Here is a 26815-nt window from a genome sequence, read left to right on the forward strand (position 1 = left end):
GAAATGCTTCTCACATGGCTATTTGGTGAACTACTGTAACTATTAAGCAAGCAAACTGTAGTTTGAAAAAGTGGACGGAAATGGAGCACAGATGCAATCCTTGCACAATGGGTGACGTCCAGCTTTGTCCAATGTCAACACTGCCGGGCGCCAGCAGACACTGTCTCTTATCCAGCACAAGAATGTACACTCAAGATTCCTGACTGAGAATCCGCACTGCTCTGAAATCCCATCAGCTGGCCCTGTGCTAAGTTGTTTATCTTCCCTTCTGTTTACTCTAGTGGTTGGCTGCTTTTCAGAGGTTAGGCGGCACAAGGTTAGGAGGAATTAGACTAGGGGCCATTTGCTGGCATCTGGGGAGGACTGCCTTCACCTCTGTGGGAGATTCCAGGCAGAAGTGCAAGTGCTTTTTAACAAGCTTTTTTCTTTTTCTTTTCAAGGCAGGAAGGAAAGGCTAGTTCAGAATCAAAAGCAGACAGCCTGCTCTTCTTCTTTACATGCGTGACAATGACTCTATGTCAACATTTTGCTTGCTCTGTAGACTAAGAAACATTACACCCCACATTCTTCCATGCAGTACTTTCAGCTGTATAAAATCCAGCTTATATCTCAGAAGTGATCACCAGAAATAGGACAGGAGGTGGAGAAGCCGAATATCAAAGCTCCCATTTGGATTTGTCAGGGTTCATTTGAGGTGAAATGCAGCAGGAGTGGGTAGGGTTGTCTTTAGAAACCAATGGTGCGTGACAGGGAATTCACTCTTATCAGTTTGAGTATCATGATAAGGCAGTGAACAGCCCTAAGAGCTATGAGAATACTCTGGTTGTATTTTTCATTTATTTGATTTTTGGGGGTGGGTTTGATATCAGTTCTGTGCCACGTGGTTTCTTTTCTCTAGTAGAACAGCTGTTATTACATTATGTTTTTTTCCTGCTAGAAAACCTTTGGCAGCATGCAACAAGTTCACAAAACAGAGTCTAATAATAACGCTGTAACCAGGCTCCGGCGGAGGTGTGTTTTACTCATCTGTCTTTGCAGTTGCTTTTCTCACATGCAGTATGCAGCTTTTGTCTGGTTTGTTTTGATTCTGCATACCCACCGCAAAGGTCACAGCATGTATGCAAAACTGCATGGGTGTTTTTGCGTAAAAGAAAAATAGTTTTTGTTGGCAGTTCAAAAAAAAACAAAAAACAGTTTAATTGTGCGCATATATTAGAGTCAAGAGGTGTTTCTGTAAAGACAACAGTAAAGTTTTTTCTTATTTCCATATTTAGTTTGAATTTCATATCTAGTCTAGCTCGAGGATGCCACCCACATCTTACAAGCAAATTACTTGAAGTCTTTATATTTTAATATCATTTTCTTATTATTTTATTATGCAGTGTAATTTTTATCTGTCCATGTGAAGGCTGGTGAAGGTAACCACTGCCCACAAACAAAAAAGATGTATCCCGAACCTGTAGTGCAGTGTTTTCTTTTGGTTTTTTTCGTAGTTAGTAGACAGTCGTGTTTTTGAATGATGGAGCAAGATTGTGAGTCCCTGGGAATTTTATTAGGTACACTTTGCTAGTACTGCTTTGGGCCCCTTTTTGCACTCAGAGATGCCTTCATTTTTTTGTGGCATAGACTCAGCAAGGTGCTAGAATCAAAGATTTGGGTCACTCAGTTCCTGCAGATTTGTGAGCTGTTCAAACACATGCTAGAGGTGCTATAATAGACTGAGATCTGGTGAATGTGGGGGTCAGAAGCTGCCACAGAAGATGGGTGCGATGCTCAGTTGGTGCAAATGGGCCCAAAGTGCACCCCCACACCATTACAGCAACAGACTGCCTTGAATCAGCCAACTGTTGATACAAAACAAGATGGATCTGTGCTTTTTTTGTTATTTACACCTGATTCTGACCCCAACATCTGAATGGTGTAGCAGAAATACTGACTCATCAGATCAGAGAACTTTTTTCCAATGTTCTGTGCTCCAATTTTGTTGAGCTCATGCAAATTCTAGCCTCGGTTTTCTGTGCTGTGCATTCAGAGATGCTCTTCTGCAGACTTTTGTCGTAACAAGTGGTTATATGAGTTCCTGTTGCCTTCCTATCAGCTTATAGAAGTCTGGCTGTTCTCCTCTGACCACTGGCATCAACAAGGCATTTTTACTTTGAGAACCGACGCTCAGCCGATGTTTTGTCTTTTACAAATAGAGATCGTTGTGCAGGAAAATTCCAGCTGGTCTGAAAACTCACAGCAGCTCATCTGGGACCAACAACCATGCCATGTTCAAAGTTACTTAAATTACATTTCTTCCCCATTCTGATGCTCAGTTTGAACTTCACCAGGTCATCTTGACCATGTCTAGTTGAAAGGATATTATGTTAAACAGCAGTTAAACATAATAAAGTTGCTGGTGAGGTTATATAAGGACTTTGGAAGTCTGCTGTTTTTTTTGTGTGGTGTATAACTTTAAGTTCCATACAATATTTACATTATATGTCAAGGGACATTTTTGGACACCATTACCATTCAACAGTCACTGCAAAGCCACAGCTGAACATGATTAATCACTACTGAAGGCTTAGTTGTGATGACCTGTAGCTGGCTAAACCTTAACACTGGTCTTGGGTAAGCAAACACTGGAAACCACATTGCACATCCACGATCAATATCTAAACACAACTGAAACCAACACTAATGAACGTTACTACTTCCAATAAGTCTTAAGGGGTTTCCACACAGGCAGCGATTAGCAGTGAAGTGACTACCAGACACTGTAAAAAGTAAATAACATTCAGCAACTTCATGCAACAACAGGCGAAGAGGGCAGCTTCTGGGTTAAATTAGTCTTTTTTTTATTGTATAAAGGAATTGTGCATGAACATTTGCATAAAATAATAGTGTCCCATGTGAAATTAGAGAAGGTATCTCAGTATGCACCAAAAAGCTTTTAAAGATTCCTTCCAGTCCTTCAAAACCAGTAAGGTGATGTCATACCCCTGATATCTCCAGTTTAAAAAAGGAAAAAATGCAGGAAACCTTAACATTTTCAAGAATATGTCTAAAAATACCAAGAAATCATGTCAGGAAATGTTTATCAGTCACGCTGGTGTCTGATGTTTCTGCTGTTTCAGATGGAAAATTTCTTATCTAGTTCACTTGTCCAGGTCTTCAGGTGTATTTATACACTAATTTCTGGCTGGTGCAGTTTTATTTCCATGCAACACTCTGCAAACAACCACAACTGTTCCTCAGTCGTGTCACGCGAAGCAAGTGAGATAAAGTGGAATTGTTTACCAGACAATAACATGATTCTGTTTCACTGAAAAACAGCAAGGAAGTACATCAAGTAGGCATGTCGGGACAGCTTGCACTGCAGCACAGGTTTCTCCCAGTGTGCTTGTCAGCGGTAGATGAATTCACATTCTGTTCTCAGCTGTTTTCCCCTTCGGGGCCATGGTACTGCGGTTTGCAAAATATCTCAGTGAGTGAAAAGGCAACAAAGTGGAGCAAGGGTAAAGAGGACCAGACTGCCAGGAGAGTCGTGCAACTGGCAGGCGGGTCTCATTTCCTGCATCATGATTTATTTATTTTTTTCTGGGTTGTTTCTTCCAAGCACATGGGTCTAAAAATAAAGGGAACATTAATCTCTCGCTTCTAGGTGGGGCGTCAGATGACTGAATATCCATTCATATGTCCCATATTCTCCTGTGGGAGAAGAAATGTATTTGTAAACAGAAAACCTTAGCTGAACGACTTGAATGGTCTTTCTTTCACCAGTATTGGGGGTTTATTTTGAGAACAAAAGGCATTTTTTTCTGTATCGTCATCAAGATGATTGATTGGTGTATCTCCTGCAAGAATAAACAAAAGAATAAAAATAAAAAAACCTGTAAAAATATTATTCCATGTGAGTAATGGAGACTCCCTAAGGGACTAACTTGCTCTGCCTTGTTACTACCTGGAATTGTACATCACTTTTAAAGCTGATTTTTACGCCTGCACTTCAACTCTGCTGAGTAATCGAGAGATTTCAAAGTTGCGTGTAAGACCACTAACCAGCACAGTCAGATAGGAGCTGGTCAATAGCTTTCTTCTTCAAACTCTGTGTAATGTCTAATTACACCCATATGAGTGTAGTGCAAGTAATCCCATGAATTCAGTGGGTGTTCTGAACCCTCCCCCACACCCAACAGACTACTTACAATAGTGAGAATGAGGGCTATCTGTTGTATATGCGAAACAAATTACTACATGATTCAGCAACTTGTGGAGTTCATGTGAGAAAACTTCATTTTCACATATAAACACAGCTAATTTGTATTTATTTTTTATTTTAGTGCTTCATCCAGGAAAACTAAAAAGCATGGATGGCTGGAAATGAATGGATCCATTTCACTTATTTGAAGCTATGCTCTTAGAAATAGATCAGCTTTGCATCATTAACAATCCGTTCATTTGTCATTCCTTGCGTCCACAATCTCCCGTAAGTCCAGCCTCCTTTTAGGCCAACTGTCTTCTGATTGGCTGCCTTAGTATGGTTACGTATGAGACATAACCATAGTAAGGTATTCAAACGAAAACGGAGATCCTGGGCGCATAATACATAAAATAAGAAAATCATGAAAGGTTTCTTTTAATGTCAATATAAATTTTATATTTTATGAGATTCATAAGCAACAAGGTTGACCAAAGTGCTTTACAAAACCATAGATCAGTAAAAGAAATACAATAACATAAAACAGGAAAAACAAACAATAAATTTGACTTAAAACAAAAAGACACCAAAACAAGAAAACCTAATCAAACTCAAACAAAATTCAATAAGTTACCATTTTTATCTGTTTCATCAACTCAAGCCAAGATTTTAGTTTATAACACGCCATTGTGATCCCCTGTTTATTTGATCTGTAGCACACAACATCCCTCTGGAGCTTTTTGTCTCTGTCAGCGTCAGTTATATTCATATAGCGCATTTCATTACATGTAAACTCAATGTGCTCAGCATAAAAGATAAAAATCTAAAACACACTATGCCTTTAGGCAATAGACAGAACAAAATAAAAGTTTACAGAGAAACACAGTACAAAAGTTCCTTTTTTATACTGCGTTTAGGTGTGGCAGCTCAGAACGGGTACAGTATAAACACATGTGGTCTGAGAACACGGTTAAATGCAGTAATTCATTGAGCAATACATTTTGTATGGCGCCAAACAAACAAGTCTGAAGCTTTTAATCCTGTTTCTCTCTGCAACCTGACAGCTAAACAGTTAAACATCGTTTGAAACACCAGAGGTAAACATCACACTGCCCCTGCATGCAAGAGCACCACAAGCATCCTCTGCTGTTCCTGGAAAGTTGGCAGACTGTTTGGACTTTATGCTCTCGAAGGTTCCTTTTCAAGGGGGGGGGGTATTTCCAGAGCAGCATGGAGATGGTATTTCCAAGCATCTGCCTGTCCGTCTGTGTGGGATGGGCTTCAGGGTAAAACTCCAGCTGCACTTTGCTCCACTAATACAAATCTGTTTACCTCGTTTTCCATTAGACATACAGGGGGGGAAAAAAACTCAACGACTATACACACTGATGGCTTCGGTTCGCTAACATCACTCAAAGCAGTTTCCCTCACAGTCTCTATGGTTACAACTTCTTATGTGTAGCTGTTATGTAATAGATGGTAACGAAGCGTTATTCACTGTGCCGGCGCTATTACTATCTCTCTTGGTAGAGTCAAACTTGCCGTTGGTCCGTGAGTGACCGAGGAACAAACCGCTACAGTAATAGCATGGCTTCAATCATGACAGGTCAACGGCATTTTCATAAATATGGAGTGTTATCAGGTCAAAGTAAGGTCACATACCAACACATGCAAACACTGTATCCTCCTCTTTCTCTAGATGACGTAGGTTGCATAAAATGTAATGGATCAGTTGTGGTGAACTGAAATCACTCTTGCACTGCAACTTACTAAAGTTTCCAATGTGCCAGTACAAACTTATGCAGCATCCTTGGGATTAGATAGATACCAATATTCACATTTATTCACCTTTAATTTGATTTATAGATCAATATCCTTAATGATTATTAACGAGATCCTTAATTTCTGGGCAGGTGTAGCTGAATATAGCGTGATGCTGACTGCGTTAAGAAGTGGATTTTCAAATCTTCACTTCTAAACTCAAATAAAGAGTCAGGTTTTGCAATCCAGCTTTAATATAAATTTTAAAAGTGTTTTAGTCGTTGTAAATCAGCACTCGAAATGTACAATCACAGTTTTTAGTATTTAGTTTTTAGTATTTTTTTAGCATTTTTCATTCTAGAAAGTCACCAGTACTTGTTTAATGTTTTAGTTTTACGTGTTGTATCTGTAGCCACCTTGATAAATCATTAATTATTTAATCTATATATCTATACACAGAGCTCACTTTATTGAGTTTTGGCTTTGAGCACAGCAGCCCTATCCACCTGATGTTCACACCTTAAGTTTGTAAGGGGCAAATCTATCAGAAGAAAGTTAGCTTAGAGGAATCATGCAAATCTGTTCCTGTAAGAGTCCAAAATAAAATTATGTAGCTGGGAGTGAGCAAAACAGGTCACCTTAATTTACAGCTGTAGGGATGTATAGCATAGCTGAAACATAATCTCTCAGTATTGTTTATAGCTTATGATTTTAGGCTGTTGGTAGCAATTGTTTATTTTTCTCCACAACCTGCTCTCATTAAAATAGATTTCTCTGTGTCCAATTATGCACTCTCTAGTAGAGACAAGAGACTCTGCTTTGCTGAAATGATCCAGATCCACTTGAAAATGCTCCAGAGCTTTTTAGTTCGTAATATTTTAGATGGAGCTGATCCCCCAGCTCCTCTTCAGAAAGAGCATGTGGAGCTGGTGGAGGATCTCTGGAGAGTGCTGGGAAGGATCCATAAAGAGAAGCCAATAGACACCAGAACAATCTCCAGTAAATTCGAAGCCCTCCACTCCTAGCTGCTCACCTGAGGCCCGATGAACCTACAGCGCCAGGCCGAGTGCTGCTGAGAGCCAAACACTGTGAGAGAGCACGTTCAGAGTATTGAATTATTTTCCCTCCTCTGCTTTGAGCAGTAGGCGAGGGAATCAATTTACTTTTGGTCCACACTGGCAGGTCCAACTGTAGGAGGTGTAGCAGGATTATCAGGGCATCAGTATGAATGTTTTACTCTTCATTTCTTTTTAAAATTTTTTCCTGTATGTCTTATCTCTCACTGATGTAGACAGATTTCGGTTTACTGGTGATACCAGGTGACTGTAAAACACCAGATGCGGTGATAAGGTGCCACTGTATGCGAAAAGGGTGACGAGGAGTCTCAAGTAACTCCTCTGCAGGCTTCACGAAGCCTTCTGTCAACACTATGTTGGCAGGTCTGCTGTTGTATTGGCATGCATTTCACTCTGCTGTTGCATTGGTAAGCAATCATGGCATCTGAGCACGCTTCACAAACATTCAGAGCCTGTGCTATAGAAATGCAGTCGCTGTGTTTATCATATTTTTCGTGCCTTTTGAAATTAGGAATCATTGTCTTTAATGTGGTTTAAAAAGCCTACTATGAACCTGCAAGCTGAAACATTTCCAATGTGCTTGAATTGGAATGTGGAACTTTTTTGTTTTTAATATTTTTAATATTTATAAGGATTATAAGTCCCTGCACTGTTGTTGCAATGGGTCTGTGACTCTGAGCGATGGATTCCTGTGAGGGCAGATTACCATTGTTCTGTTTCCTTGTGTAATGACATATCCACAATATCCACAATTACAAAATGTCCCACACTAGCCAAAATGCTTTTAACATTGCAATTTAAAAGCTACTTGAAAGTATTGTTGCCTTCATTACTTCTTAGTAATTGCATCATTAACTGTACTAGGAACGTGATGAAACAAAGCCTTCCTTGGAACCAGCAAGAATGAAAAGAGGAAGTAAGCTAGCTGTTCATGAAAGGGAAGAGTTGCTCATTTCTATCATCCTTCCACCCATCTTCTTCTGCTTATCCAGTTCAGTTTCGCCGAAGGGGCGGGAACCTGTGCTAGCTGTTAGGATGAGAGGCAGCATACACCCCAGACAGGTTGCCAGTCTGCCACAAGGCTGGTAAAGACAACCATCACTCTTACTTTCACACCTACGGCCAATTTAGAATTGCTAATTAAGCTGACCCAAATATTTGTCTTGGGCTGGGAGAAAGTTAGAGTATCCAGAGAGAACCCATGCAAACACAGGGAGAGTGTTTGCAAAGGCTTCAGCTGGCTGGTGGATTTGAATCTTCTTGCTGTGATGTAACAATGCTAACCACTGCACCACCCTGCTGCCCCAACTTCTATTAAAAATATACATTCTGTCTTCCAGCATAGCAAGAAGATTCTACCATAGTGAACAGACTGAGGGTTTATTTTTTATTTATCATTTATCTATTTATCTCTTTTCAAGAACAAAATTCACAAAGTGCTTTACAATACAGAATAAGATGCAATCAGATAGTCAGGGTTTTTTTTTCAGTCAAGCTTTATTTATGTAAGCCATGGCATGACTTTAAGACTAATGACCTTTTGCCATACAAACTTTGCTTATATTAAGCTTTTTTAATTGTTGTCAAAGTTCAGAAGATTATTAGGATTTAAAAAGGTGGCTGTGCTGTTAAAATGCATTCCAGTAAGACCAACAAATGTAGAGAGATATTGTGATAAGAAAGGAAAGTTAACGCTTACAGGCAGTTTAAACATGGGATATTGCAGCTGTTGCATGCTTTACTTTGCTATTCTGGCTTGTTGTGGACCTCCCAGGTTTTATGACCTGTCACATGCAGCATGGCCTGCAGGGCTGGAGATCTCAAGAAGTACCTCTGTGAAGCACCAAAGCTGCAGAGCAAGAATTACCAGATGGCACATAGGGAGATTGCTTTAACAGTTTTGTAATTTTTTTAAAGAAGCGAGTTCCCCAAGAAAACCTCTGCGATCTCTTTGTTTTATCTTTTACCTTCTTCTATTCTTCTTCAATCCAGTGAAGTTTTTTGTTTTGGGGTCTGAGAAATGACACCTACTGTGTTGAAGAAGACAGCAGAGAGTGAGGTAGACCTCAAGTTCCAATATAAATGGTTATGGCGCTGCGTTGACATAACAGTGAGCAAGCAGTGATCAATGCGCCAGCCATTTACAGGATAGTCAGCGATTGTGTGGTGTGCCTGTGGTGACTGTTACCACCCACTGGGTTCACCCCAGATCAGAATTTAGCCCAAGAATACTCCTGAACACATCCCTGCTGCGATGTTGCACGTTATTAGTATTGAATCGGTTACCAACTGAACACAAAAAATAATGTTTGCATGAGTAGACAGATTTAACCGCTCAAGCAGGACACAAACAAACAGTTGCTTTCATTTGTGGAATTTAAAATCAGAGGAATTGAAGTATGAAAGGGTAGTTTGTAAGTGCCATTATAAGCAGCTTCTAAGTAAAACCTAGAGTGCGTTCTTTATTATTAGACTAGACTGAAATAAGCACTGACAACATCGTATGCTCCTAGTCAAGTGTTATAAATACAAAACATTTACGAGAACTGATTGCTCTTCCTGACTCTGTGGGCACAACAAGACTCACTTTAGCCTGTTTTTTTCCATCAGATGCGAACACCATATGCTGTTATTCATCACTTTTTAGCCCTTCTGTGTAGCAAACAGCAAACTTTTTTTTTTCCAAGCAGCGCAAAGCAAAATTATCCCACCCAAGTCACTGCTGCTTCATATTTTTGTGAGTTATATTCTACTGTTGCATTTTTATGACCTGTTTGCATTAAAATCTCGTTCAAATGTAATATTGATGGGAGCCTGCTGCAGGTGGAAAAACAAGACAAGCTTATGTTTTATTCAGCAGACAACCTGTGCCGTCTGGATGTTGACACTCAGCGGCACCTTGTATGCATAGTCGAGAGGAGGAGAAGAATCTAAACAGCCGTTTATCATGTATATGCCCAGGATTGTTTAGGATTGTGTAAAAATCAGGCGTGGTGAGCAACCTATTTGTCTTGCTAACAATGAGTAAATCCAATAGACCAATATTTAATTACGTCTGAATGTTCTGAATGCTATGTGTGATAGTCACAGTGCCTATGAGTGCATCAGGGATGCGAAACTAACAACTGGCTGTTAATCTTAGCGAGGATTAAAGTGTACCTTCCCCGTCTGCCTCGAAAGTTAGAAAGCGAAACATGAGTTTCGTTTAATCAGCGAGCAGCATCCCAATGTGAAGACGCTGCTCATCCAGAGAACAAAACCCTCTTGAAATTCCACATCACTGCACAGAAGCCACAGAGCTTAAAATGCTGTCCTACGCCTACTCTGATGGGATGAAAATATGAGGCTTTTTTTTTCCTGGTGTGAACGAAGGGTTTAATGATGAGAACCTCTGAGGCCAACAAGTACCTGCTTCCTGGTTGAATTTGCATGTTCTGATGATGAGTGCGAGGAGCTGCATGGCCCTGATGAAACCCCTTCAGTGCTGCAATCGGCCAATCTCTGATAGGCTTCTCTCCCAAGTGTCATGTTGGCTGCTTGATGTTTAACTGCACATTCAAATTATGAGCATTCGCTTGCTTGCTTTGAGTAATTTGCTTTGATAGATTGGGTTGTGTCAGTGGCTTTGATTGCACGCGATGCATTTGTAGAGCTCCTTCAGCTTAACAAGCTCCATTTTCTTGTGCCATTCAGAAAACATGATGGATTTATGCTGCCCTTCTTGGCCCGGGACACTATCGCTGTATCTCAGGAGTTTTACTTCCTGGTGAAAATAAAGCTTAAAGAGAAATCGTGTTACATTTAAAAATGTCAATGCAAGAAGCTGCGATAAGAGCTTAGTTAGCTGCCGGTTATAGGTGTTACATCATCTTAAAAGTTGCCACTTCTCTTCACATTAGCAACACTAGCTTTCATTCGGAGCCTTGTTTCTGATCACCTGACTAATCTAAGTTTTCACTCTCTTTTTGCCTGTTTGTCTGCTAAGCTCTCTTCTATGTTCACTGGCTTTTTGTAGCTCGAGCATAATATGATTATATGAGTTTTTGTGATAAAACATCTGATGAGATCATTAAAAAATATTAAAATCTTTGTTGGTGGCAAAAATAAAATGCTTTGAATCACAGTTTTCTGCACATCAACACATATCAACAGATTCTGGTGGAAAGACTTTTGGTATTTGAAACTTTCTGGTTTCTACTTGTAGACCACTCATAGTGTGAGCTGTATTAACCAATCCTTTTTTAAAGCAGGCTTTAGTTGCATGTCTAAAATAAGGATTGGATTTGCTGAAAATCCATCAGGCGATGATTTGTAAACGATGACTGTCAGACAGAACAGGAAGTCGCAGTATGGGTGTCGGCTGGCTATACCAGCACCAAAAAAGAAAAGGTCAAGGCCAAGTCATCATTTCTGTGATATAATTTCAGATTGTAGTCTATTCCTAAACTGTAGACTTAAAAGGAGAGCAGTCATCTCTACAGTTACATGGTAACTTGACTAACTGGTATCTTTCAAAAACCAGTGGAAGCATTAATAATAACCCTAATCTTTGATGTGTCATCCACTTGTCATGCTTCCTCTTCCACAACTGAGCCACCCATAATCTGACAGCATCTTGAGCTGAGTGACTGAATGTCTTTGTGATTTCCTCCAGTAGCGGTCCATTAGCTCGAGCACCAGTTTGAAAATCGAATTCAGGGTCGTGATGGTGGAGGGGGGAGACTATCCCAGCTTTTGAACAGACCCATTAGAGGTAAAAGATTTGATCATCAGAGTCGCACAATATCTGCTCTTCAGCTCCGTGTAATGTTTTCGTTGACACAAAAGAGTTGGAGAGTTGGAGCTGATGAAAAACCAGGGTGCAGCTTTATCTCCGTAGCTCTGAGCTCTTCTGTCATAACTGGAACGTAGCCATCGGGCTCATTTGCTTTTGTTGCTATCAGTTGCTCAGGGCGACCTTGGAAACAACGTTGTAGTACCGCCCTGCCTCGTGTGTGGGTCTGCAAAACACCATCATGTTCATTCCAAATCCTGATGAGTGTGTTTAATGTTGCATGCCCACCATAACTGACAGCGTCATACAAAGATTTGTTCACTGCAGGGGCCGAACAGTGAGTGAGGGCTTTGGTGAAAGTCCAATGCTGACAGTTGCATAACAGCACAGCCTGTTGCACAGGACATCAACCTTAGGAACTCATCACTAGATGACCTGCTTGCTTGAGTGGAAATATTTGCTTGACCTGTTGACCCAGATAGTATAGCTGAGTCCTACTGCAGCTGGGGCATTATTGATTATTGAGTGTACTGGACAAAAAAGGAGTAACACTACCTTCATCTCACGGAAAAAAAATGTTTTCAGCTCGCAGATAACTTAACACTGACATGCAAATCGGTAGCTGATAACAGCATGAATAACAGCTGTGCCGATCACTAATAACCACTGAGTTGTATCCATGTCTCTCCCAGAGCAATAAAGAGCAACAGCAGACAAAGTTGATGTTAAAGATCCCATATGGGCAGTTTAGTTGTAGGCAAATAACATTTTAATGAGATTTATTCAGATAAGGGAATTTAGTACTTATGGGTTGAATGGCTTTAATCAATTATCAGACAATCAGTTTTCAATGGGTTGATTTTTGAGTTGAAATTGTAACATTAGGCTACCAAACTGGTTGTGAGATTCTAATAAACAAAAATGTTAAAATCTGTTTCACAAAGAAAACAAAAAAGAGGTTGGGGGTAAAGGCTTTTCCAAAAAGGTAAAGGAATGGATGGATGGCACCACATCCTTGTAGCCAGATTCCAAAGTGTGGTCAAAAACAGAAGAGGGGAGGCTGTTACAGCAGTGAATTAACATCCTTGGTTGGGAAATGGGTGTAAAAGGTATTTCTGCCTGTACTATGCAACTGCATTATTAGAGCTTATGATATTCTAAGAATGGTATGTATTCACTTGCACTTGCAGAACCCAAAGAAAGCTAGTCGTGAGTGTTGTGCTTCGCTCCTGAGCCACACTATAACACGTACACCTGTCTTTTATCATCAGACATAGCTGTGGTGGAGATGACAGATGCCTTCCGCCAGCCTTCGCTCTTCTACCACCTGGGAGTGAGAGAAAGCTTCAGCATGGCCAACAACATCATCTTGTACTGCGACACTAACTCTGATGCTCTCCAGTCTCTGCAGGTAAGCCGCCATCAGGAACAGAAGCCAATATATGCTAGATATATGCTGATATATTTGTTCTTTTAGAGCAGCTCAGGCTTCTTTGTTAAAAAATACTCTCAGCACAGGCAGCATCACAGCTGAAAATCTAAAATTTTTACAGCCTAAAGATCAATTTCAACAATGCTTCCAAAGATCCAGTTAGCGGCCTTCTCGTTCGGATGTTTTGAGAAATGAGGTCGTGCCCTCAAACACCATGTTAGTCTGAGTATAGGATTTTATTCAGAGGTAGAAAATTTTGGATAACTTTTCCAATTTTATAATGAAAACCTTGCATTTTTTATTTATTTTTAAATAGATTACATATTTGACATTGACATTGTTAATGCAGAAAAGTATCTGTAGTGAGAAAGACAGGGACAACACAAGGTGCCCAACCATCCTGCAGAATGAAGCATGGGTCCAACCAAGACATGGCGCTCATGCCAGTGACCGTTAATAGGCTGTAAACACTAATGTTGTCCCTACAGTTAGCTCTGCTGCTAATTACCTCCAACAAGGAGGTTATGTTTTCAGTAGCATTTGTGTGCGTGCATGCTTGTGAGCGTGCTCAAAAAGTTTGGAATTAATTCTATTAAAACTTTGTAGGGGTGTAGAGAGGGGTCACATTAACAATCCATTAAAATTTGGCTTACATCCACCAAGGTCTTCAAGGTCAACTTAATGATTTATTGGTCTAAAATTAGAGCTTATAACTTTGGAAACTATGATACTTACAAGTGTGGTGGGTGTTGTGGACACAATACACGCTTTTACACACATCACAAATTGCTGAAGATGTAGATGTGTATTATTCTGGTCATCGTGCAAAAAGTTCATACTGCTTAAAGTCCATTTAAAAAGAACAAAGAAATGAAAAAAAAATGAATGCATACAATATACTGTGCAATTTCCATACAAAATGCCCAGAGAACGAGCTGGCCTGCAGGAGGTTTGCACTCTTGAACTGCTTCTTGTTATAAACTTGAAGTAATGGAACCAAGTGTTGATTAAAATTACTCACAAAATGTTTTTTTTAGTGGTCTTGTTTATGATTTTTAGAAAGCCACATTGCTGCTGAGATTTAGAGATTTATTTTTTAATATTTTTTGAGCGCCACAAAGCAACAGCAAATTCCTTAGCAACAATTTAGATGATTAAATACACTGGAAGTTTTACACTGGAAAGTGCTTGCAGGTAACAATAAAGTGCATACTCAATCCCTACTAGCAATATGCATGGACCAAAGCTGTGTTTATTTACCATAAATGTCAGACTACTTCAGCATGTAACAATGGTGTGAGTCTTGTAGTTTCTGTACTGCAGACAAAGGCATAGTTCACACCGTCTGAGGCCCACGCAGAACACATTTTAAAATCGCCTGCTGTAGGCAACTTGTAGCAGAAGAACACTGAAGCTTTTCTTTTAGTTAGTCTAGTGGGAGGAGTATTGTGGTGACAAGGGTCATGAGCCAGAAAACAAACTGTAGAGTCGACCCATAATGCACAGCCTGCACAGTCAGGGGAGGCGTGTCCTAAAATAAACACAATATAAAAAGCTGACATTGGCAGCTGTATTATGTCTGCTTTTATGGCAAGAAAATTGTTTCAAATGACGTTCTTTCCTGCTCCTGGTGGTTTCTGGGAGGGGGTTTTTTGTCCTGTGGTCTGCCATGGTGCCCACCCGTCTCGCTGGCTGTGGGTTAACTTGTTCTCACCATGCTTTGAAAGAATTCACTTAGGCAGTTTTCTCAGATCTCTATCAGGCCACCAAATTGTTTTAAAAGCAGCTTTTTTATATTCAAAATTTTCTTTAAACAATGGCGATCATGAAAAAAAAAATCCTAAAAAAACATCTACGTGTACTAAGTCTCACTGTACACTTGTCGATTATGCTTCCTTTCACTGCCACATACTTCTCCATGTACAAACAAGTAATTGTTTCCCAACTAGAAACAGTTTTTTAGGCATCTAAAGTCATCCTAAAGGCCATCGCAGTTCTTACGTGACAGTTTAATACAATATTGTTGTTTTGCACACACATATTTTTCTGTTAATTTGCCCAGAAACAGGCAGATATCATTAATGCTCCGGGACATTTGATGTGTGCTTCTTCTTTTTAATATCTCTGCCCATTCATTATTTTGCCCAGAGTGATCAGAGCGATTTGTTCCTCAAGTCTTTTGTGCATCTGGTTTAAAGATTATGTAATGTGTGTGTGTGTGTGCGTGTGTGTGTGTGTGTGAATAAATCTGTTAAAAGGCTATTGTTGAAGGCTGCTGGAGAGACAAATACAAATAGGAAACTGTGGAGACACCACAGACCCTCGGATTTTGCGCTGAAAGTCGGTTTCAGACATCGCTTTGTTTACATGGGAAGTGAAGCTAGTCACTGAGTAAAAATGCACTTTTAACTTATAAAGGCAGAGATATTGTTGCAATCTGTAAAACAAAGTCCACGGCTCACTTTTGATAATATGTGATAAGACATTATAGCTGGTAACTTGAACCATGCTTGATATATGCAGAGAGGCTTTTAATTTCTTATACAATGGACAACTTAAAAAACTAAACATGCACACATAAAGCTGCTTCAAGCTGTAAAAAAGGTGCAGCAAAAATGTTGAATGCATTTGCTTTCTGTAGACAAATCCGACCTAAATATGCAGTTTGCTCGGCACTGCATTATGGCTTTTTACTAGAAATATTAATCAGCTGTTGGGAAATCAACAAATATCCACAAATACAAGTCGTCCTCACATAGTGTTTGTAGCTCAGGTATGGTGTACTGAATTGAAGTGTCATTCAGTAACGTCGTATCTAACGTAAATTGCCTCTCGGAGAAAATGCTCATGATGAATTTCTAAATGGATTTCTCTCTTTTCTTCTTTCAGGAGATAATTTGCCAGAAGAACACTGTAAGTACACGAGGCATTTCTTTCTTTCCCGTTGCCTTTCACACATTACTCACTCATTGCTCACACATCACACACATTATGTAGTGCAAAGAATATGCTTTTTACAGCGCGCAGGGAGCACAGTGTCCTGTTGCCTTATGTCTCTCTTTTCGCTATTGTAAAGGCTTTCTCTTGCACAGCCCACTTTTGTTTCGAAGCTGTGATAAATATTTGGTTTCATGTAAAATGAAAACATCTTCCCTTCCACTTTCAAGATGTACGTCTCAGACAACAGCTGCTTTGAGAGTTACAGTGACTGCACTGCCACAATCTGCATAAAAAGGCACAAGCATTTTGAGAATTTGACTTGCAAAAAGTGCAGTATTCAAATAAGGTGCTGCCTTAAAGCTAAGGAAATCCTGTCCTTTGCATATCATACTGTAGTTCCTAAAATCAGTAGATCAATATAGATTCACCCACTGTACCATATGTTTTAAGTAAAGCCTAGATTTTTAGCAGACATCCACAGAGTGTTGTTTTTGTTTCTGAAGTTTCTCTGCAGACCCAGGAGCCTTGTTACAGTGTATTAATATGTACAACTTTTCTTGTCTTATCTACCACTGAATGTGCTTTCGCAGCACAGTTTCCTGAATATGTTGCTACATCTGCCAAGAAGAAGTTTTGCCTAATTATACTTTTTTTTTTATTATTATTTGGGTTTTTGGAAGTTAATGAAATGTTACTGACAAAAAATAGGAGGAGTGTCCTGTCTTCTTTCCCATTCCTTGTGAGTCTAAAACTGAATTCAGTTTCCAGTGATGCAAAACAGAGATAAGCTGCAAAATCTCTTATTTCAGAGACCAAAGGTAAACAATGTTTGTCATCTTAAAAATGATGAACTGATTCTGATTGACTTACATTTCTAAATTGCGCGCTAATTGTGTCAATAACACAGATGCGGTCTGCAGTCCATGTTCAGCAGTCAGATAAAAGGCTCTCCTAAGTGGCTTTCACAGTGAAAGGAGAGCTACATGAAATGTGCTGTTCTCTGACACTGACTCGTACCAAGAGGAGAGCTGATTATCACTCACAGTATGAGAGTGTGAGCTTACTGATCTCCCTTATGTGCACTTACTGTCTTTGTTCTTTCTCTTTCCTGCTTGTATTAATGCACTTAAATGCACTCTGCACCAGTGCACAGGCTCTTAACTAGCCATCTGTGCAGGTAAAAGTGCATTTAAATTGCAATACTGGACTTTTTGATCATTCTTTCCCTTCAATTTAATGTTATTACAGATGTTTTTTCCCCTGCAAACGCCATAATTAATAGCAATTTTATATCTTCCTTATTCTCTTTCATTCCCAAAAAGTTCCAAACTTTCAGCCAAGACTTTGTTAACATGTCCTCATGGCATTTTTTTCTATGATATAAGGAATATAGTGATCTAAGCAAACACTCAGCATTGCCACCTTGGAACTGCAGTGAACTAATGATTCAGACGCAAGTATTTAAACAACCAGGGCTGCATGCGAAACATAACAAACTGTTCCTTTCAACGTGTTTATCCATTTTTGTTTATCTGACGAACAGGGTTTATTCAACATGTTGCTAATAATAAGCTGTTTGTTAATCTAGTGAAACTGAAGGCTCACAAACGAACTGAGTGAGGTTCCATGTGCTGTACCTTCCTGATTCTTTTGTATGACAATTATGAACTTGTTAGCTACGGCTATCGCAGCATCAGATTTTTGCTTGATTTAATTAGTTTTTGAAAGAATTCAAAGATCTATTTTCTTCCTCCAAACCAGTTTAGGGTCACATGGCCTGGAGCCTAATCTGGCTGTCAGGGGTGGACAGCTCACCAGTGTATTGCAGGGCTGATACTGAGAGACAAACAGCCATTCACACTCTGATTCACACATACAAGCAATTTAGGATTAAGTCCAAAGCATGTCTTTGGACGGCGATAGAAAGCCAGAGTACCTAGCGAGAACCCCCCACACACAGAGAGAACATGCAAACTCCACACAGAAATCTAGGGTTCAAACCAGGAACCTTCTTGCTGTGAGACAACAGTGCACTGTGTCACCGAGCTGCCCATTATTATAGAGCACCATTATCATTTACTTAAAGTCTTAGAAGCTATCTGATGAAACACCAGTAGCCCCTCTGTTTTTGCTCTTCTCAGTTGCCCGAGGGAAGTATCACGGTTTTTACCTGCTGTATTCACCCCTTTGTTTATCTGCTACTCTTTAACCTAGTAGTTATCTGATGTTGTGTACAGTGTAAAAAGAACTTTGACTGGAAACAGCTGCTTGTTAAGCCGAAAAACAATACAGTGGTGAGAGCGAGTGGAAGCATTGTAACAGTAACAGTCAACTGGAGTTAGCAGAAGCAGTTCAAAGTTCCCTAAACCCAAGAAGATCTTTGGTTTAAGGTGCTGATTGCATATATTGTTATAGTTTAGGAAGCAGAAGGTTGATCTTCCCTCTGTAGTGCTCCAAATACATTTCTGTTTTTTTGTGACTGCTTTAAAATACACTCTGCAGCTGCAGATATGTCTGATTATTCTCATCATTGAAAAGCATGTGCTCCTACTTGTCTGTAACAGTGTATTTAACTCACTACCATTATAACTGAAATCCAGGTAATTAGCCTCTTTGTGTATGTTCAATTACTGTAATTACATACACAAATGTCCCTCTGTGTCAGTACACTTTCATTTACTTTTCCCACTGATTTATATCTGCATTTGCTGCCCATAGGAGCATAGGCGTCTGTGTGTATCTATCACCCTGTTTCGACTCAGTTTTTAATTGTATCTCTGGCTACTGGATCAGAGTGGGACAGCCCATTTACAACTACGCCAGATATCTTAGCATCATCGAGATTCGGTTGAAAAGTGAAAGGCGAAAAGACGTTCTGTCAGGTCGTTGAAAGCTTGCAAACGACCTGCAAATTTGATCCAGAAACTTCTTCTTATGAGGCAGCAGTGCTAACCACAGCACCACAGTGACCTGCCAGCGTCTGGGAACAGTGGTTTCAACTTTCTGGAAGCTCGCACAAATAAATGTTTACATCATTGCAACCATTTCCCATCTAAATTAAATATCAATATAATTTTTAAAGACATCGATTTGAATTTTTGAAACAATTCTTACTTTTAATGTCTGCTTAACATTAAGAGAATATTCAGACTGAAAGCGCATTGATTGTTGGTTAAATTGGGTAGTACTTGGTTCAAATTGCCGTGGGATTTGACTAGACTATATACAGGCCATTAGACTGACCAGATGGCTGGTTTTAACCCACAAAACAACATCCGTGGAGACTGTTGACTGGTCGTTTACACATGTGTCTCCAAGATATTCTCCTATATTCATATCCAGTTATTGATTATCATTTACAACAAAGGTTAAAAGCTACGTCTGTTCCCAGCCAGCCTCCATATTTTTTAGCAAATTGCTTCATGAGCTGCAGGCAAGAATGGACACCATATTGTGTTTTGATGACATGTTGTTATCTTTTTTCCTGCTTAGGAATAGTTCAGGACAAAATACCATTTACATTACAAAGCATACAGAGCCAAATGTGCCCCACAACACCTCAGGAGCAATGCAGGTTGTGTTTAGTGCTGTCCACTTGTCCAAAACACATTTTAAAGGAGTGTAAACAGGCTCTATGTAGGTGAGTGAGTAGGCTGCTCGAGAACATTGATGCTGAAAGTGAAGATGAGCAGATGGATCTTTGGCAGGACTGACTAAACAGATGACTCACGCGGTAAATACCTGGCTCATTCTTTGGATTCATCAGCCAGAGTTGTCACATGTGTATCAGCTCGGAAACCTGCTACCGGTAAAGGACTACTGGAGGTTAGCTTCAAATAACCCGCAGCTGCTGCCGCTCTGAAATATGCATCAGCGTGTGAAAACAAATCTGTCATGTGAGCCCCATGACAGCATGAATCGCACAAAGAAGCTAAATATAGCATCAGCATTTTGCAACCTGTCTGGTTACACCTAAAAGAAATAGGGGTCACAGTCTTTTTTTTGTTTTGAAAGGCACACACTGCCGCTGCAGTTACTGGTGATGTCATGAACCACAGTTGCACAGGAGGAAGTAGTTATCTTCGGTTGGCTTTCATTGCTTCAATGCCACATGTTCCTCTTACTTCCTTTTTTTTTTTTTGGCACTGAAAGCAGCAGCAGCAGTGTATTTTCGAGGTTGCTGAAAAACCGAAAGCATGATAGAATATTAAAGTCATCAGGATGCAGCTGGATTGCAGCCCAACCGCCTTCAGATGCTCGTGTTGTTTCACCACATATCTCACACTCTGAGAATAGCTCTTCTTGACAGGACTTGTGCTGTTTCTTGAGGATATTAATTGTGGATTTCCTGCCTCTTTCTCGCTCTTTCTCTCTCCTCTGTCTGTAGACACCACACGCATGTGTTTCCTCTTTGTTTATTCAGCAGTGGTGGGCCGCCGCGACAGAAGCATCAAGAATGTGGTGCAAATAATGTCAAGTTAAAAAAGCAAATACAGATACACAATAACGGCTGTCGAGTATTAAAGCTAAGTGAATAAAAAAAAAAGGCTTTTAATGCTACTAGTGCGGCCAAACCTGAAACAGACACAATTACTCCATAATGGCACAGCTGGAGCAAAGAACAGGGTAGAGCTTTGCAGCAGGTGAGCAGGGAGACTTCAGCTGCTGCTGCTTGATTTTTCTTGTGTGATAGGCTGCTTGAGCGAGTGACATTTGAAAATAAGGTGCTGTAAGTGTTTGTGGTTATAAGACAGCACCTCCTAATGAAGCTGTTGCATATCTCACCTCCCTGCTCCTGCCTGTTTAGACTAGTTCACTGAAGACAACGCTACATAAACACTATTGTGTGAATAGGAAGATCAGAGATGAAGGTTCATGTAATTACCCGAAACCATTTCAAATAGGGGAAATTACTGCAGACTTCCCCCAGGCAATCTGCTTCCTCCCTATACAATGTAATGTTTCATTGCACAGGTCACTGAAATCAGCTGGAAGTTGTGTTTAATGAACAATTTTGATATGTTAGTTTTTGAATGAAGCTATAAAGTCTGATAGATAGTAAATGAGGTTTACTATCTTTTTTTGTACACTTTTGTAAAGCTAAGGTTTCAGACTTTAGCACCCAGCTCCTATTTTGCATAAATGTAACAAAACGGATAAAAAGAACAAAGTTGAAGATGGTTTTATTGATACAGTTTATGCAAAGATGTCACAATAAACATGATAATCTGATGCTGTATCTACTCATATTTTAGTATAACTTTAACATTATAGTCTGTAAATGTTACAAATATAGTTCCATACATATAGTTTCATATAATGGCAGCACAGTGGCACAGTGGTTAGCACTGTTGCCTCACAGCAAGTAGGTTTTGGGTTGAATCCAGGGTCTACCCCTACCTCCCTCTCCATGGCATCTGGGATAAGCTTAAGCCTCCTCCATTCCCGTGACCCTGAATTGGATAAGCAGAAGAAAATGGACTGATTTATAGTTTCATATATTTTCATAAAGCTACTAAGCCTAACTTATCGAAATAGATGTTTGTTTGCAGAAACTTTGCCTTGAGTGCTCACATCAGTCTTTTAAATTGGTGAAAAGTAAATTATAGATATCATTTAAAAGACTACTGAGTATGGTTTATGATTAAAAAAAAAAACAATACACACATATTTTGGGCAAATGTTACAATTGCATACAAAAAGAAATTTCACAGATGTTTAAATGTGCTGATGTCTGATATCCAGAACTTTGTTTCCTCTCTTAACAGACATGCTCAGCTAACTACACCTTCATCCCGTACATGGTGACACCTCAGAATAAGGTGTACTGCTGTGAGGGCAGCCTGATGAAGGGCCTGACCGAGCTGATGCAGCCCAGCTTCGAGATGCTGCTGGGTCCCATCTGCATGCCTCTGCTGGACCGCTTCATCCAGCTCCTCAAAGTGTCACAAGCCAACTCCCAGTAAGTATATTTTGCTTATTTATAGACAGCTGTAATAGAAATATAAACTGTATTAAGTGAAATTAAACCTCCTATTGAGGCGATCCAGAAATTTCAACAATAATAGCGTACAAGCGGGGATGCTAAACAATAGAAACACTCAGGTTATGAGGTCAGTAATGCTCTACAAAGGACTAATGATAGAAGCTAGATTTTCCTGCACAGCAAACGCAGAAATACTGTGATAGCTAACATGTTAGGCCTAGTTAAGACACTGCTTATGACCTAAAAATGCAGCTTCTGAAAGTACTGCACTGATGCCGACTGGGACAAGTTTGCTACTTCTTTGGTGGTGCAAACAAGTCAGCTGTTGCACGCTTGTTTGCACCTGAGTTTGCAAAATCGACTGCCTGTCATTTTAAAATGTTGTTGGGGGGTTTTGTGTGTCAGTGCATGACTGTGGTGCAGCGGTGGTGTGATAGGGGGACCTGCAATAACCTGTAATTTTTTTTCATTATTTATGAGCCGTAAAAACGAGCAACGCAAAGATCAAACTCTTGTTCCAGAAAGGTTGCACCAGCCATGGTAGATGCTCATCAATGCATTCAGGAAACACAGTCCACACATGAAGTGTGACATCCCCTAACTATAACACTTCTTATCTGCACAGAATTTTTTTCTTAATTTTTCCTTTGAGAAGGGAACATACAACAAAAGTATCCAAAAATATAACATGACATAAAATAGTATCAGTACTTTTACAGAGATTTGACACATGTTTTGACTTTTGAACAGACCCTTTGGTCCATAGTTTTCTATGCATGCTTGCTTTTAACCCTTAAGGAATGAGTCTGTTTTCCATGGAATATATTTCTTCTGCTACATGTCCAGCCGCTGAGCTGTCCTTGAAGGATTACATTTTAGCCAGTTTCTTGTTATGACCTTTTTACATGCACTGGTCAAAACTTTGAAGACATATATTCCCTCGCTTCGTATCACGCCACTAGGCATTTATACAGATTTTATTATGCTGAAATGGGTAACATATACTGTATTAATTTACATATTTGGCACCGTCGGTTCTTCATGAAAAGATTCTTGATGTCTCTTTCAGGTCTCTCAACTACACCACATTTATGCAGTATAAACAATAATTACATCATTAAAACAATTTTTAGAGGAATATGCAGGTGAAATTGCAGTGTCAGTACTAACGGCCTGCTTATTTACACAATTTGGCAGATATTGTGGCAGATTTTACACAGAATTCTTATAGAGTAATTTGTCTGTTGTTACAGTATACAGAAATTAATCTATCGTTTGCAAATGGGACAGTAGTTTAATCTAAGATTAACAACAAGAGCTTTTCTAGAAGTGACATTAACAGCACACTGTGTGGATTAACAATCTGAAGTTAGCTGTTAGGACTGTGCCCACTATCATGTTTCATCAGAGTGTGCACAGTTTTTCAGCTAGGCTAAATTCAATACAGTAAATATAGTTTCTGCTTTAGCTTTAACTATTTCTGTAGTTGCTCTGCTTCCTGTAACAATTTCCTATTTTGTCTTTATAAAAATTCAGAATTTCTGTTGTGTAAACCAGCGGTCCCCAACCCCCGGGCCTCGGACCGGTACCGGTCCGTGAGTCGTTTGGTACCGGGCCGCGAGAGTTAAGCCTCAGGTGTGAAATGTATGGTTTTCAGGGTTTTTATCGGTTTTCAACGTTATTTTGTTATCGTTTTTATCTTTAACTCGGTTTTCCTGGGTCTTTTCACGTGTGTTATGAATAAATCTTCTTTTTTTCGGTACCGGCACTAGTTTTATTTTGTTGTATTCATCCGCGACACCTCATTGCCGGTCCGTGAAAATATTGTCGGGCATAAACCGGTCCGTGGCGCAAAAAAGGTTGGGGACCGCTGGTGTAAACTGTCCAAGGTAAAACAGAAGAGATTTTAACCTTAATGCATTTTGGCTTTGCAGAGACAAACAGTGTTAGTGAACATATTAAGAGCTTTATATTTAGGTTGTCTAGTGTTACTAATGAAGGACATACTGACAGTACAGCAATGGGTTTGAGAAAAAGGAAGCAAAAGAGAAAGAAAATATATTTAAAGCTCCTGACAAGATGCTCCTCTGAAACCACTGTAAGATCACTGTTGCTTATCACAGAGTCATAATGTGCATGGGAAATGCCCACAATATGACTCTGTGATATGTTTTTATAATGGTAAACAATGCCCAAATGATTGCTTCATTGTATAAATTACATTATACTGTATTCAAATTAAGGTGAAAGTTCACATTAGCATTTTTAGCATTTTAACATTATGTTTACATTTGATCAGCACTGTTAGAAGTTTTTCAGCACACCAGGCATTTATTTTATTATCCCACTCATCCTATTTTTACTTGTTCTAATTATTTTTGTGCGTGGATACTTCAGCCTTACTTACGTGGTAATTTACATTTTGAAACCAGAGAAGAAGAAAAAAACCCTTTTGTTTGGCTCAGTTGCTGGGGTAATATTTTAGGCCTTCTTGCCAATAGGCGATACAGCAGCCAGTCATTTCTAGTCCATCTCCAGGAATAGTGACTCAGTTTTACAGGCAGAAAAGAAAATCATGTAGATTGATGAAGGCTGTGTCTCCTGGAGACAGGCATAAAGGAAGGTACGAAGATCCTACAGTAATTCAATGTTTGCACTATATTGTTTTGGGTGTATATTGAAGTCGAGACCATGTTTTGAAGTCTCAAGAAGACAGATAAGCTTACTGAATTACAAGAGCCGTCTCACATGAAGCAAATATATGTATTAATGTCTTTAAAATTGCTCCTTCCAGCAAGGATACACCAAACTGATCATCTGCAGCAGATCATAATATGCGAATACATGATTTGTTATTCATATTTTATGAAAAACAACCTAAACAGGAAAATATTAGCCGGCCTATTCACATTAAACACATTTACTATTTAATAACAGAGCTTCTATTGGGTTATTATTTAGGCTTTAATCACTCCCTGCAAACAGGGTTGACCCCCAGGATTGGCTCAGGGTTATGGCAGCAAATCATCATCACTACATGGGTCTTTTCAAAATTGTGCATAAAGCTTAATTATGTGAATAGAGAGTGTAGACTGTGTCATTATTTGGCATTTAGGTCTTAATATTATCATTTTTAGCTAGAGTACACCACGTTCAGCATACAAGAGGCTGGGGAGTGACAATAATCTGCATCAGTCTTTTGAGTTTTAATGCCAGTACACATGTTCTTTCCACAATCAAAATGAGACAAGGTTATCCTTTGCAAACTGCTGATTAAACAGCCAAAGAAATTCAGCACTGAAAAAGACACAATTTGCAACTGGAAAATATTAATTAATTGAATTTAGATGGTCCACAATCACAGAATTTCTGAAGGTTTTCAGTTTTACGGTTTTAAATGTGAAAATCTGAAAGATCCTACAGACAGGCTTTTGCTAAGTACCTGAACCGCATCACGAAATTTGATTTCTTTTGTTCATCCCTTTGTGTTTTTTCAAGAGCAACTAAGAGCTTAAGAATATGGTTTCTGGAAGTAATTCTGCTTTAAGCTAATTAACGGTCTTAATTGTGATGTCTGCTCTGCTTTTAAATCCATCAAACTAATATCTGAAGTTATCAGGTTTATTGGTCCCTTCATCTGTCAGTGAATAATTTATGACTTATACGAGATGAAAATAGCTCGTGTCTCACTGGGGAATGATCTGAAATTATGCAAAACACTGTGAGAATGCAGGGAAAGAAGTAAGTCCAATTGTGTTAGAATTGAAGGAGCAGATCCTAAACTCCGTAAAATATTTATTTTTTTGCTTAATTTTTGTATTGCTATTTGTCAATCATATACATGCAAGCCAATCTTCTCTTTCGTGTATAAATGCATGTTTGTTTGTTTTCGTGTCTTCCAGCCAGTATTTCCGTGAGACGATTCTGAATGAGATCCGTAAAGCCCGGGAGCTTTACACTGGCTTGGAGCTGGCTGCAGAGCTGAGCCGAATCCAGCAGCGGCTGGACAACGTGGAGTGCCTTTCAGTTGATGTCGTCATCAATTTGCTGCTTACGTACAGAGACATCCAGGTACAGCTGTCGGGTGTGGACTTCCTGAACACCAACATATTGCTGTCATTTGTCAAATTATGTGTATTGCCTTTGGGTATTTCAACCAGAGGGGATGTGGTTCAGTGGTTCTTGTTTATCATGTACTGAGTCTTGGTGCACCCTCCCCCCCTTTTTGTTCCATGTCTGAAACGAGTTATTTCAGCTTCTCCTCCTTTAGGCCATTTTTATTCTCATTGGCTGCCCCTCATAAACACACAGTGCAAGCCAAAGCTGTGTGCCTGAGATAAGGACTTCAGTTATCTTTAATCTGAACATCCATCTGTGCAACAACATCAAAAATCATAAAAAAAATATTCATGATAGGCCGATTTTAATAAGGCAGCAGTCTTAAAAATAAACTTTGGCTATGTATTTGTTTAGTTTCAGTTAATTTATTTATTATTCTATGTAAGAATCTCAAAAATACTGAAAAATACTCGTCACACTTCCTGGACGTGTTCCTAGGAAAGTTTATGTCTTGTTTACTTTGGAACAAACATTCAAAAGTACAAAACGTTCAGTTCAGCCAGAACCAGTATAGTCACGAGAAGATTGTTATTTTCAATTT

At 39.4% G+C, this 26815-nt stretch overlaps 1 protein-coding gene across 1 annotated transcript in view; it reads left to right on the forward strand.

The window, feature by feature from the left end:
- map3k5 (mitogen-activated protein kinase kinase kinase 5) overlaps positions 1 to 26815 on the forward strand; it is an 82375-nt gene that overhangs the window by 8997 nt on the left and 46563 nt on the right. Inside the window, exons 2-5 of the mRNA XM_031728534.2 lie at positions 13069 to 13208; positions 16119 to 16142; positions 21938 to 22131; positions 26058 to 26226. Coding sequence (XP_031584394.1) covers positions 13069 to 13208; positions 16119 to 16142; positions 21938 to 22131; positions 26058 to 26226 — 527 coding nt within the window. The remainder of the gene's footprint in view (positions 1 to 13068; positions 13209 to 16118; positions 16143 to 21937; positions 22132 to 26057; positions 26227 to 26815) is intronic.

Source organism: Oreochromis aureus, linkage group 15 (assembly GCF_013358895.1).
Source record: "Oreochromis aureus strain Israel breed Guangdong linkage group 15, ZZ_aureus, whole genome shotgun sequence".
NCBI classification, from domain to species: Eukaryota; Metazoa; Chordata; class Actinopteri; order Cichliformes; family Cichlidae; genus Oreochromis; species Oreochromis aureus.